Below are 13,374 nucleotides of genomic sequence, written 5' to 3' on the forward strand. Positions count from 1 at the left end.
ATTATGTGCTCTGTGATCAAGAGTTTCAAAGTAATAAAAATATGATATCACTTTGTTGTAACATTTTGTTCTTGTTGTAATGGTTGCGCCCGCTTTCGTAGTAGGTATTTTCTTTTTAGTCTCCTGTGGGTTAGATGTATGTGGTCAGACCATGCAGTGTTTTAGTCCAATAAGCACAAATGCATGCTTAAAACTAGAATACTTGTCATTTAATTTTGTTCAAATCGATTTCAACCAGAAAGAATCGATTTCAACTAGAAATCGATTTCGACATTTGAGTGGTTTATGCACATCTCTAAATCTGTCGCTGTCAAATAAATTTGATGTTTTGTTTTTTTACTTAGCAAAGATAATAAATTAAAAATCACACCTAATTAAAAATGTATTGATTGGATATCGTATAAAATCATTGAATTAAATAATCCTAATCAATACAAAATCCATAAAGGTCCAATCAACTTACAACCTCATCATAAGTTTTTTTTATAAAATTCCGATTTCTTGTCCGCAAGAAAATAAAAAAAAAGTAAAGTTAAGTGTCACTGGTCGACAGTTGAAAACAAATTTTTGAAACTGGATTTTGTTGGATTTCCTTGTTTTATATTTCTAATATCTCTTCATCGAAATAATTTGTAAGTAATAGTGAGTGAACTTAATTAGTTATGGATTACTCAACAATTAGCAATAAGACCAACTGTACCGAAGCTGAGGACATAACCAATGGCGAGCTCAGCGAGCGATACTATTTGCTCAAAAAGCAATACGATAACTTATCCAGCTCCTATGAGAGCATAAAACAGGAGTTACACGACACCAGACGATGCTATCAGACCGCTCTAGATGTGCAAAGTCACTTGAATGCGGAGTTGGAGGGTTACCAAGCGGATGAAGGGCGAAGAAAGAATGAGGTGAATGCTCGTATTTCCTCGCTTCAAGAAGAGATTGCGTCGCTTCGGGAGCAGAGGACAGAGTTAGTGGACGTTCACACGAATGAAGTGAAGAAGTTTGAGGCGGAGATTCGTCGGTTGAAAGAGGAGCGAGCGTGCGTTGAACGGGCGAGTCCCGTGCGTGATACAGCGGAGTTGGACGAGGCGCGTGCTGCGGCGTCGTCTGCTCTTTCGGATGCAGCAGCGGCTAAGATGGCGTTAGAGGAGGCAAGAGCGGAGGTTGTGTCGTGGAGGATGAAGGCTGAGGAGCTGTTGAATGAGATGGGAGAGGTGCGAGCGGCCGCCGAATTGAGGAGAGAGGAGTTAAGAGCTGCAGGGGAGAGAGAGGCGGCGGTTCTGGCGGACTTGGCCGAAGCCCGGGCCTTGCTGCACCAGTGCACTGACTCACAGGACTTACAGCCTCATGGTAATGATTCATACATCTATTTGAAACTATTTTACTTCATAATGTGCTTGTGAGGTACTTAAATACATCCATTTCTGTGTCCAAATCATTAATTAGACTTGTTTACTGACTACTTGGCCTTCTTAATTAGCCTACCTATTTATTCTACAATAAAAGCAATCAGTTCTATGCATGTTTACTTAACTTTTCAACCGACTTCAAAAAAGGAGGAGGTTCTCAATTCGACCCGTATGTTTTTTTTTTTCTATGTTTGTTACGCGATAACTCCGCCAATTATGAACCGATTTGAACAAATCTTTTTTCGGCGTATAGGTAATACCTCAAGGGTGGTCCCATTTAAATTTAATAATAGAAAAAACAACCCCCAAGGGTGGAAAATTGGGGATGAACTTTTTTATATGCAATATCTCCGCCGATTATAAATCAATTTGAACGATTATTTTTTTGTTGAATAGGTATTATCAAAAGGGTGGTTTCATGCGAATTTGAAGAAAATATTTCACCCCCAAGGGTGGAAAATTGGGGACGAACTTTTTTATACGCAATATTTTTAACTTTTAGTTTTTTTTGTGTTCACGCATTTGAAGTCGGTTTTATTTTTTTAAAAAGTTAATCTTTTTTATGTTTCAGCTGCAAAAGGAAATTCAATATTTGCTGAAGTTGAAGATAAAAGACAAGAAATGGCCAAAAACCTCATTCAAATGAAGCAGACTAATTCCAGAGTAAGTTTAATCTTTTACATAAGTCTGAAAACTGCATTGGCAAATCTTAAAAGACATTCTTGAGCCTCTTTTTTCTTTTCAGAGTTTGCCTTTTATGTTTTCAATCAATGTTACTGTCTATAATCCTATGTAAACTTCTGTTGTAATTACTCCTTCTTAAAACATTTATTAACTGATAACTAAACATTTGTAATTCCAGTTGAGGAGAGAATTGGCAAACAAGCAGACGGAAGTGGATGCGTTACTGCTTGAGAAGCAAACCATCTGGGAGCAGCAAGCCGGCGCCGCTGCACATTACGACAGGGAGCTCATTGGTGAGACACAAGTCATTACTTTGATTATTACTGCCAATATCTTTTACGATTTGCAGTTTTACGATATCATTATTTTTGACTTTACTCATAAGACACCCTGCAGACTGCAGATTTAGTTTGTCGATAGTTGGGTCTGCTTCCAATTTGTATGAAGAATTGGCTGATACCAAAACAGTGTAGTGTGTGCATTGCCATAAATGTTAAGGATTAAAAACCAAACTATAGGCTGACAAAATGTTTGTAGTCTACGGGTCAAAGCTGATGAAACTAAGACTATTTTCAATTTCATTATTTTGAACTCTACCTTTTGTGTTTCAGAAAGTTATGAAGACCGTATCACACAGCTAGAAGGTCTCTGCGAGAGGCAAAGGAGAGAGCTGGCTCGGTGGTTTGGCAAACTGTGTGAATCAAATGCCCAGGGCTGGCTGCCAGGAGTGCTTGACCACTTGAAGTAAGTTATTTTTTATGGTGGAATAAGTTTTTGTGTACTTTTCTTTCACTTCGTCTTTTGTGTACTTTTTCATGAAAACTTAAAATAAAAATACTTTTCCTTTTTGACCTGATAGCCATTCATAGTTAATTGAATTTGAATTTGGTTGTTTGGGTTGATGAGATTTCAATAAGTTTCTTGGAATTGTTTTACTTATCAGCTAGCACTAGTACTATTTTCATTATTTTCGCCACATGGTTTCCTATAAAAACTTATGCTACTAATTATTCTGAGCAATATTCAAAATTCATCCAATTATATTTTGGATGCATTTTTATTGCAAAACTGTATAAGATGCTAGTTTCAAACTTCTCACGTCGTCTGTACAAGCCTCTACTAAACATACTGAATCTAACTAGATCCGAATGCGAGCAACTCCGCGCCGAAGTCCTGTCTCTCGGCGCCGCTCAGCTGGCCAGCTCCGCACAAGTCCGCGAGTTACGCCGGAAACTGGCGCGCGCCGCCGCCCCCGCCGCCGGCTCACCCGCCGGAAAACCGCCACATGTAGTGGAGAGTAAAGACTCATTGCCCAGAGCGTTGCAAGTACGGAGCAGGCCGTCGCCCGATGACGTTAAGAAGAAAGTGTCGTTTAATTAAAGTTTAAAGTAAGTTGAAAGTGCCTTATGTTAATAACAGGGATGTTATGGATATCCGTAACCTTAACCGAAACTTTCGGATATCCGAAATAAAAAAAAAACATCAGTAACAATAACCGAAACCGGTATAATATTATTCCAATATCCGTAACCGTATCCATAACCGAAACTACATATCCATAACATCCCTAGTTAATAATAACACGGCTGTGGTGCCTTTAGATCAGTGGTTTTTAACCGGTGGTCCGCGGACCACTGGTGGTCCCTGGAGGCATTCCAAGTGGTCCACGAAGACATCGTAATAAACAAGTAACGTGACGTGATGAGTCGAGTCACACAACGCAAACGGTGCACAGTGGGCGAGAGATCGAACTCCCCTTTCATAGGATTTAAAAAAAAAAAAAAGTGGTCCCTGACAAGACAGAAATTTGGTAAAATGGTGCCACGTGACTTAGTTAAGAACCACTGCTTTAGATAGATAAAGTTATCACCTGATGATGTGAATGAGATACTGATGTTAAAGTGTAGGCAACTGGGTTTCTACTTCATGGTTTTGTCAGATAATAGCAAGTGAATTTATTTGAAATTTGGATTCTCATTAGGGATTCGTTTAAAACCGTGTAAGTTTAGAATAGCTGGTTCTATACAGTCTAGGTGTTATTATAAGTATTTCACGTTAAATATCTTTTTTACAAGTGGTTTACCTAAAGAAAATTATTATTTTTGATAGTAATATTGAACCTAATATTTTTAAAGACTAAGCTGTAAATAATAAAATTCAAAATATAATATTAATACACAACATAAGTTTTTTATTTATTTGTTGCTGTTATCTAATACAATACATACTTTATGTATTATTTTCGAAAACATTTCTATTGCTTTAAGAAAATGAATTATTTATATTGGGATATAAGCAATTTGGTATGCATTAGCCCATTAAATAAATGGGTTTTAAAAATAAGTATAAAAAATATACAATGCTTTACATAATATTGATGACATAATCTTGGGGTCCAGTGTAAAAAATACAATGTCCATGACATTTAAAGCTATAAAAAGTTTGGAATCTTGATTATAATATTATTCCTGGTGTATAATGGTGTAAGAAGCTGCCCCCCCTGGAAATTGTAAGCCCTTGCAACTACATTAGGTTGGCTTATGTTTCGTTCCTGCCTAATTTGCCCCTTCCTGGGCCAGACTGTGGCCCCCTGGCCCATAAGCTGTATACGCCCTGGTACCAGTCAAGGCACCGTGCCTTCTCGAGGCGGTGCGAGGTCCTTGAGCGCGTGCTCGCGAGCGTGAGCCACGTGGCGTTCGCGGCGAGCGTGCTCGCGAGCTTCCTTCTGCGTGCGCGCACGCAGACGCGTAGTGGCCGCATCTTGCACGCATTTTGTGAAGGCACCTGGAATTTGTAATATTAGAATAATATTTATAGCAGAAGGATGACGTCAGGGACTCTGAAATTGTATAAAATAATAAGTAAATTATAAAGTAATTTAGATTACAATTTTGAAATTGTAGGGTTCTAAGATACTATGAGTTTTTCTGAGAGAACTTTCGTGGGAAGCACCTGGATGTAGGCAGCTTAGGACCGGTCATTGTGGAAATCCTTACCTTTGTCCAACACATTTGTATAGAACTCTAACAAGTTTGCGCTTCACTGACAAATCGCTGAACAATTGACATGATTGTAATGGTGCGTCCAGACTGGGCGAACGGGCTCGCGTGGCAAACTCGACATCCTGCTCACTCTACAGAGTGAGTGAGCAGAATGACCAGCGTGCCGCGCGAGCCCGTTCGACCAGTGTGGACGCACCATTAGTGCCTTTTCACACGTCCCGGTTGCCGGCTAACCGGCGCCGGGTATCCGGTGGTGAAGTGTATGGGCATAGTACGTAGCTTTCACATGTTCCGGCGTAATTAATCTGGCATGCCCATACATTCACGACCGGGTACCCGGCGCCGGTTAGCCGGCAACCGGGACGTGTGAAAAGGCACTTAGAGCAGGCCTGTTCATCTCCGCGAGTTTACATCGAAAACAAAACACGCACGATGGCCCACCTACAGGATACTATTCGACAAGGCCTCACATACGAGCGAACATTGACTCACGCACGCGTATTCTTGTGTATGATGGAAAAAATAAAGAAAATGGTGTACTGAATACTGTGCAGTATTTAACTGCCTAAATAATAATAAAAACACAGAATGTACTTTTTTAAGTTGCCTCAAGACACTGAGAGGTAAATAAGTAGTTAATATTATTCATGATAATTCATGCTAAATCATGTATTTCCTCCGCCATTTTAGCAGTTTGGCACCTCACGTCACATCATTTTACCGAAGTCAGCCCTATAGCTTCGGCGCAGTGCCGATCACTGACGTTTGTCAACAAAATGGTGCTTGACTCTTGAGACAGGCTAAATTACACCATATTGTTAATGACATTGAGCATACATTTTTTTAAATACCTTCGCGAAGTAAAACTTCTGTACGTAGTACTTATTATTATTCTGTGCTTAGAGTGACAAGGCTCATATCTCACCGACGGTGTCCCAGCAGCGTATGATATCGGACGGCCGCTCAGCAGCGATGTAGCAGTCGATGACCTGCTCCTTGCACTCCTCGCACACCGGCTCAGGGCTCACCATGTTCGCTGTGCGCAGCTCTATGCGCGCGGCTGTGGCGTTTATGTCTTCTACGGTTATCCTGGGACAGGGATAAATATTGGATTGTAATTTGGAAAAGCTCAAAACTCAAGTACCTACCTACAGTCAGTGTCAAACACAACATGAAACTATAGGTAGGTAGGTACCTAAATTGAGTGTAAACAGTAGTCGGTGATAAATTTTCATCGAATTCGGAAGCAAAAATAAGTCTATGTTTGAGTATGAAATTAGATCGTTACCTATAATGATGCCAGTAAAATAGTCACAGTGCTAATCTGTTTAAAGGTCAAGGTTGGGTGACGTGGCGGGCTATTTCGGACCATCTAACATAGATTGCTCGTAGTACTTAAATATAGCCCACTAGTGATGTATTGTTGTGTCGCAATGTTTGTACTATCGTTTACCATAAAGATTTCAGTCACCACTCACCTCTATATTTAGGCCCGGTTTCTGAACTGATCTTCTAATCAAGTATGAACTTTTCATATTAAATTCATCCTTGAAGTAGAAATTAATCAAGCTGGAAATATTAATTCAGAATCCGACCACTAACCTTATGCCCGTTATCACCATCATTCCCTAATTTCTGATTGACCCTATGGTAACACAACAGGAATTTTATTTTCAAAGGGGCCACTTAAAATTAGGGATTGATGGTGAAAACGGGCATTAGTCTCTTAATCACAGAGCAGCCGCCCGCTACGCGCGACGATTCCATGCTCTTTGAACATCATGCAACTTCCTAGCCAAATTCCCATACGTTTTAGATATAATTTTCCCATCAGCTACATACCCGCATCTCTCAGAATGGTTCTCGTCCATGCACTTGAGCTTCTCCATGAAGATCTTTTCCTTGTAGTCTCCCCGTGACGTCACCACCGCGCCCGAGGCCGCTGCAGCGCCCCCTGCTAAGGTTGCATCTTCCACCAGCCTCTCTACCTGTAAGTGATCATCATTTCAGCAAATGGCATTCCACTATCATCCATGGACGTAAGCTCCCTAAGGCCCAGAACAGACGGTGAAACGCAACTGCAACGAAACTGCAACTGCTAGTTACTTTTGAGTTGCATCTAAGTTTCTGCCATAGCGTCCGTTGAGAGACCACACATGACGCGACCAGTTTGAAACTTTCAGTTTCAGTTTCATTCATCAGAATCATCACAAAGTTGCAGTTTCGTTGCAGTTGCAGTTTCGTTGCAATTGCGTTTCACCGTCTGTTCTAGGCCTAATGATCTCTTCATTTTTTAACGAGCCTTTATTGTTTTAACAAGCCCCTGTCAGGTATCTTCTTGAGGTCATTTGAGCAGGTAGATAGATGATGGGTGGGAGAATTGTCTGAAGAGATCGAGCATTGTTATACATATTTTTTTATTTAGTCCCGTTAGCCCCTCGTACTAAGCTGAAAGTTACAAGTGGGCTCACCACGATAGTCGAGCGAGCGAACGAGCGAGGGATTCGAACCCGCGTTCCTCGGTTTTCGAGTCGGCTAGTCCGACCCCAACACCATTCGGCTATCGTGGCTTCAACAATGAAGATAAGTAGCCTATACGAAAATTATTATGTAAGTAACCACAGGTTTGAGGCACGTTAGAATATTTCAAAAATTGACCTACACTGGCATATAAGATGGCGGAAACAACTGTTATACTTTAAAAGACAGACAAAAACTGGTTGCTCTGCCGACATGCATATTGCACGTGCAAGCTCGCATTATAATTAACATTTTTGGGTTTATTTTTATTTAAAAATAATTTAATTTTTGGGCCATGACCCTGAGTCATGGATAAGGATTCAAAGCTTTAGGATATTGTGCAAAGCGGGAGCGTCATATCAGAGCTTTAGCTCATTACTGAGACTATCTAGGTTTCTAGCAAACTTTTTCCTTTAGAAGTGTTAGGTAGGTAAATATCTACATATACTACATATACCTATAATATACCTGACGTAGTATCTACCCAAATCTAGCTTAGTGCGGGCGGCGCAGGAGCGGTCGCTGTGGAAATACTTGGGTGAAGCCTTTGTCCAGCAGTGGACGTCATTTGTTTGAAACGACGAAATCGAACTTAACATTTAGCATGCTAAATCATTTTGGATATTGAAAACTGTGTCCTTCAAACTTGGCTTGATAGAACAGTGTGGTTGCGACTTCGGACAGAGCTTTTAATCATTTTGCGATACTCGTCACGATGAGTATTTAATTTGTGATTAAACCAAACGTGAATCATACCAGTGACCTTATTATCCACAAATACATAATGACGTCAAATTAAAGACTAATTTCCATATCTTAATTCTGTGGAAATTGGGCAAGGTATCAAAATTACAATGAAAACAATTGGGCCATGATTCATTGATTAAAATAATTTTCTTCGTAATCAATATCATTGTTTGATGGATAAGTACATGAAAGTAGTACTTTGAATCGTGTTACTTAAGATTTATTGCTTGTTAAGGACCTATGTTGTTTTCGTCCATGAATGAGCGACTAACGAAATTGTTCAGAGCCTTGCCATTAGTATGAGAGTTTCGCCGTTATTATACTACTAGTTTATGTCGTGCAAGTGATGTAATGCACAGTTAACATAATTAATTACTAGTTTGTGCATCAATTGTTTGATAGAGGCATTCCAGAACTGTCGAAATCCATGTTCTTGCCTTTAAAACAATGAGGATTCAATATGGATCCATATGAAATGCAACAAAGGATGATAAATTGACAAACTTCAAGAGGATTTAAGACACTATATTATGTATACTCAAAGATGTAACGGTTAAATATGTTAGGTATGTAATAAATAAAAAAATGCTGAAACTAAATACTGCTTGAATTAAATCCCAACGTGCACAGATTTATTATCTCTAATACCGTTGGTCGGTTATCCCGAAAACAAATCAAGGATAAGTACCGTTCGGCACACGTGTCGGGAATCGCGAGTGAAACCTGTTGGGTGACTCACGGTCTTGATATGGTTTATTTACTGAGAAGCGAGAGAAATGTTTGCTTTTAAAGTGATATGAATCAAGTAAGTTGAGTACTTACATATTTGAAGATAAGTTAGGACGTAAATAAGAGCTTTTTTTGTCGCGGAGGAAATGCTTTGCGCCCGGCTCCCGGCGCCCTAAAAAGGGCGCTGCTTCGTCCTGAAAAGGACGGGATATACCCACTAAAACCTCCGCGGCCTAACTGTAGCCACCACTAAGTAGTGATTCAAATCGTAGTTTGGTGTCAATTTTATTCGACTTTATCACTTGGGCAAAGGGTAAGTTTCTGTTGACGCGGATCTAAAGACGTTTGCTTGGTAAGTTTCATGAGAGGTTTGTATTTTATTCAATCATCATTATCATCATTATTTCAGCCATAGGACGTCCACTGCTGAACATCTAGGCCTCCCCCAATGATTTCCATAATTAATGACCGGTTGGTAGAGCATCCAGCGCCTTCCTGCTACCTTTATGTTCAAATGTAGAGTCAAATCATCTAACCATTTTATTGGATATGCTGATGTGGTGTTCGTCTCCAAAGTCGTCGTCATCATCATCAGCCTCCTTGGCAGGAGGTTGAAAGTGCGTCGCGCGTGACTGTCCGCTGCCCATTTTGGGCTGACTGTACCCTGTAAAGTAAACAAAGGACAAAAGCTATCATTATTATCCGTTTCTGACCTTATCTATAATTGAAAATATGGGAAGTAAAAACGAATACCAGCACTTTGCTCAGGTTTATCGAATGAAAATTAATGGACTAATAACAACATACATAATTGAAAATTAATTAAGACCTATCAAACAGAGTGTGAAAGCTAGTTAAGGGTGATTTTCTCTATAATTCAATCAATACAAACAACTTTCTTAAAAGGTGAAAATTTTTCTATTGTTGTAATTTTCTATTGTTTTCACTTCGAAAAACTTTCATGTTTTGTTCGCGGTAATATGGCATACATCGGAATAGCTTAAGAACTACGACTCCACAAAGAAAAAAAACTAGTTATAGAACAGTCACAAATTGACTGTTCTCTAACTCACGAATTTAAAATACACATCTTTCAGTTCTAAATCTGACTCCTCCACGAGAAGCTACAGCTAAGAAAACAATTAGGAAAAATTACAATGTAGGGACCTTTTTTTAAACTTTTTACACATTTTGCAGTGATGCAACAACGCGATTGTAGTATTTTTACGAGATTTCTGTCTGTCAAACGTCTGCAGGTATTGCCAAATTCTCCACTGAATGAATCTCAAAAGCACTGCACTGAGAGCCTCACTTACGCAACAGTGAATACGTCGAGTGTGGTCAAAATAATTAAATACATACAATGTTATTACGCTTCTGTCAGCACGTCTTTCTATGTCTGTCCGATCATAAGATCATCTAACTATTTTTTTAACAACTGGAAACATTTCCAGCCTGCCAGTTAATCGGCCGATTTCAAAACGGACGGAACCTATCTATTAAGTTACATAACAGGGATGCCTCAATATGACGTAACATCATCCAGACCCGGTACTCACGAACTCTAATTTTCAAGATAACTATCGCTTGTTAGTTTTGATCAACCTTATTCCTTTCTTATAAGGTTAAATTCATTAACAAATGTTACCTGTGTAGTGCTGGGTCGGGTTTGATATTACATGTGCCTAGTTGATGCCATCATCGCCTCGGGCAATTGAGATAAAGTTCGGAAACGATAAATTATTAAATTATAATCAACACTATTAAAATTATGAAGTAATAGCATTAATAACAGAGCGTGAAGAAAGAAAGATGGATATTAGATTTATTTCAAGAGAGTCTAAATCACAATTAGTAAAGCTCACTATGATAGAGCTTTTAAAAGGTTTATTGTTTATGTGAATGGCTATTTATTTTCCATTTCCATACATTATACTTGATGCAAGTGGAATTATTAAATTGAGAATGTTGTGTCACCAGACAGAATTTTAAGAGGATGAAAACAATTCTCAGAAATGTGAGTATGAATAAGATGGCCGTCGATTAAAAGCAGGATTTGGAAGTTTCATAAGATTTTGATAAAAAAGCATATTGTACTCGTGGTATGTTTTTTTAGAATTGACCCATTTTCGCTAAGGTCATCGTAAGCCCAGTTGTAATAAATAAGTTACCTCCAATGGTCCCAATTTCCATATATCAACTTGATTAAATTCTATTTATTTCCCTTTTGCATGCGAGTATAACTTGCACACAGACGGTTTTCCATTTTAAATGAGGTTCCATTAAAGCTTTAAGTTTTTTTATGGTGTCATGAATTTTACTGTTGTCTACCTACTTTAAGGGGCTGGCATAGCAAGCAAAATTTATTCAGGAATAAGGCATGTAAAGACTCTACCATTCGAAAATACTTGGCACTTGGACTTGGCATCAATAGGTATCCACCGTTGTGAAAGGGTTTAAGTGTAGCGTCTCTAATATTAGATAAATAGATTAGCCGCATATTGTCATGCCTACTTGACTTCTTTCATTATCTTCCAAAGCTACCATCGTGCGCATCCAACTAACAAATGATCTTTTTGGTCCCACCTTGAACTTTCGTGCCGTGCTCGACCACAGGACGGTCGGAGTCATGGCATAAAATTTGCATGCATTTCACGGACGTGGCAGACAACCGGATACGATGATTATCAATCAGATAACTTTAACTATGATTTTATTGGGATCTTTAAATCTAATTCCAAACGTCACTTTGGAATTTACGATACTTGTTTTGGTGCTTGCGCATCTTCTGTGGACTGTGACTATAAGCGCATTAGTTATGAGCTTTGTGCAGCAGTGGACGTCATTTGGCTGAAACGATGACGACGACGAGTTATGCGCTTTAGTAACTCTTTAGTAGCTCGCACTCATGCCCGCGTAGATTTCAGCTTGTACGATTTTCAGGGCTATTTCTTCAATTTTTCTCTTCATAAATAAGTTGTTAGGTTTCAAGTAATATTGAAATTGCTGGATCAGTTCTGATGATCTCGAATTTAATGTTTTATTTATATGGATTACGTACTTATAATGAGGAAATTATGTAGATTGTGGTTAAAGCTCGTCATTTCGACAACATTTCCTCGAAATCAATGTCCATAAGACCAAAAGAATTGCAGAGGATCAATAAAAGTTAGGTGTGTTCAGTGGATGTCTAATGATGATGATTATTATTAATACATAAATTATGTCTATATTTAAGTATTCGATTCACGGTTTTGCTTAATTTTGGTGGTTCACAAAACCTGTATTCATTCGTTACTACCGTAGTATTTGATACTCTTCCGCCCGATTGCAAAATCGACAAAAACGATTTAGTTTCCGAAAGGTTCGAATTCCAGAAATCTCACACGCAAACAAAGACTTGGGTCGTCGTTGTCTGACAGTAAAACTGGATTCGCGTTAATGTATTCGTACCGTATCAAATCACGCACTCTTCGGCGTTATCCGGTGATTATTATCGACCAAAAAATTGACTTCAACGTTAAAAAGAAAAGAAAAAACTCCAGGTACAGATGTCGTATTGTTGAGATCATCGAGATAAGTTCTATCTTTGTTTTAGCTCAGTCTTTCCCAAAGTGGGCGATAACGCCCCCTTGTGGGCGCTGCAGGCTTAAAGGGGGGTGGTAAGAGACCCAGAAAAAAAATCAGGACGTTGTGTAGAGGCTTGGGAGGCGTCATTTACTAGGAGGTCTCTTAGACACCGACTGAGCACTCGACTCTCGACTACAAATGGGGGGCGCTAAAAAGAATTTATTCTCAAAGTGGGCAGTAGACAAAACAAGTTTGGGAACCGCTGTTTTAGCTCATTATCTTGTTTATGTATTCTTTTGATAATGATTGTAAGGCATCTCTTTTGTTTCGAAGTCGGAAAAGCTTTAAATCGTGAAAAGCTGTTATTTATACGTCGCCAAACATATTGCGTTTGATTCTAAAAGAACATAAATTATTTTTGATAATTCTGAGTCGCAATTTCCATTGTGGAAACTAATACTTAATCGCTTGTTGTTTTGACTGTGTAAAAAAAAGGTCTTTCACACATATCTCAAAGAGCAAACTGTTTCTCTACAACTACTCCAGGAAAAACTTATAGCCCGTACTGAAAAAAAAATCTACTGTAACGGCCGGTTCACACATGTCTCCGTTTCACTGTCGTAGTTGTATGAGCGACTTCACACATGACACAGTATTCTGTATACAGTATTACATACATCGACGAAAAAAAACGTACACGATAAAACGAA

General features: G+C 39.0%; 2 protein-coding genes across 2 annotated transcripts; one reads left to right on the forward strand and one right to left on the reverse strand.

Moving 5' to 3' along the window:
• Positions 1-595: 595 nt before the first annotated feature.
• Positions 596-3,504, forward strand: LOC135071420 (protein Spindly). The gene is made up of 5 exons (XM_063965208.1): positions 596-1,353; positions 1,984-2,075; positions 2,275-2,389; positions 2,708-2,840; positions 3,239-3,504. Exons 1-5 carry the CDS (start codon positions 663-665, stop codon positions 3,474-3,476), a joined length of 1,269 nt encoding a protein of 422 aa, XP_063821278.1. The 5' UTR covers positions 596-662; the 3' UTR covers positions 3,477-3,504.
• A 1,215-nt stretch (positions 3,505-4,719) lies between these two features.
• On the reverse strand, positions 4,720-9,753 carry LOC135071298 (uncharacterized). Its single transcript, XM_063965088.1, has 4 exons — positions 9,631-9,753; positions 6,941-7,086; positions 6,024-6,187; positions 4,720-4,880 (listed from the first exon to the last, which is right to left on the reverse strand). The coding sequence occupies exons 1-4, from the start codon at positions 9,739-9,741 to the stop codon at positions 4,720-4,722; spliced, it is 582 nt and encodes a 193-aa protein (XP_063821158.1). The 5' UTR covers positions 9,742-9,753.
• Positions 9,754-13,374: the final 3,621 nt, after the last annotated feature.

The sequence above is a fragment of the Ostrinia nubilalis genome, chromosome 4 (assembly GCF_963855985.1).
Source record: "Ostrinia nubilalis chromosome 4, ilOstNubi1.1, whole genome shotgun sequence".
Lineage (NCBI taxonomy): Eukaryota > Metazoa > Arthropoda > Insecta > Lepidoptera > Crambidae > Ostrinia > Ostrinia nubilalis.

Bases quoted from the DNA above. Each gene is read 5' to 3' on its own strand.
- LOC135071420 (XM_063965208.1), top strand. From the start codon at position 663: ATGGATTACTCAACAATTAGCAATAAGACCAACTGTACCGAAGCTGAG. The intron at 2,076-2,274 runs GTAAGTTTAATC...TTGTAATTCCAG, and splicing joins TGAAGCAGACTAATTCCAGA to TTGAGGAGAGAATTGGCAAA. The intron at 2,390-2,707 runs GTGAGACACAAG...TTTGTGTTTCAG, and splicing joins TTACGACAGGGAGCTCATTG to AAAGTTATGAAGACCGTATC.
- LOC135071298 (XM_063965088.1), bottom strand. From the start codon at position 9,741: ATGGGCAGCGGACAGTCACGCGCGACGCACTTTCAACCTCCTGCCAAG. The intron at 7,087-9,630 runs GTTAGATGATTT...GATCACTTACAG, and splicing joins TCAGCATATCCAATAAAATG to GTAGAGAGGCTGGTGGAAGA. The intron at 6,188-6,940 runs GTATGTAGCTGA...TCCCTGTCCCAG, and splicing joins AACCATTCTGAGAGATGCGG to GATAACCGTAGAAGACATAA.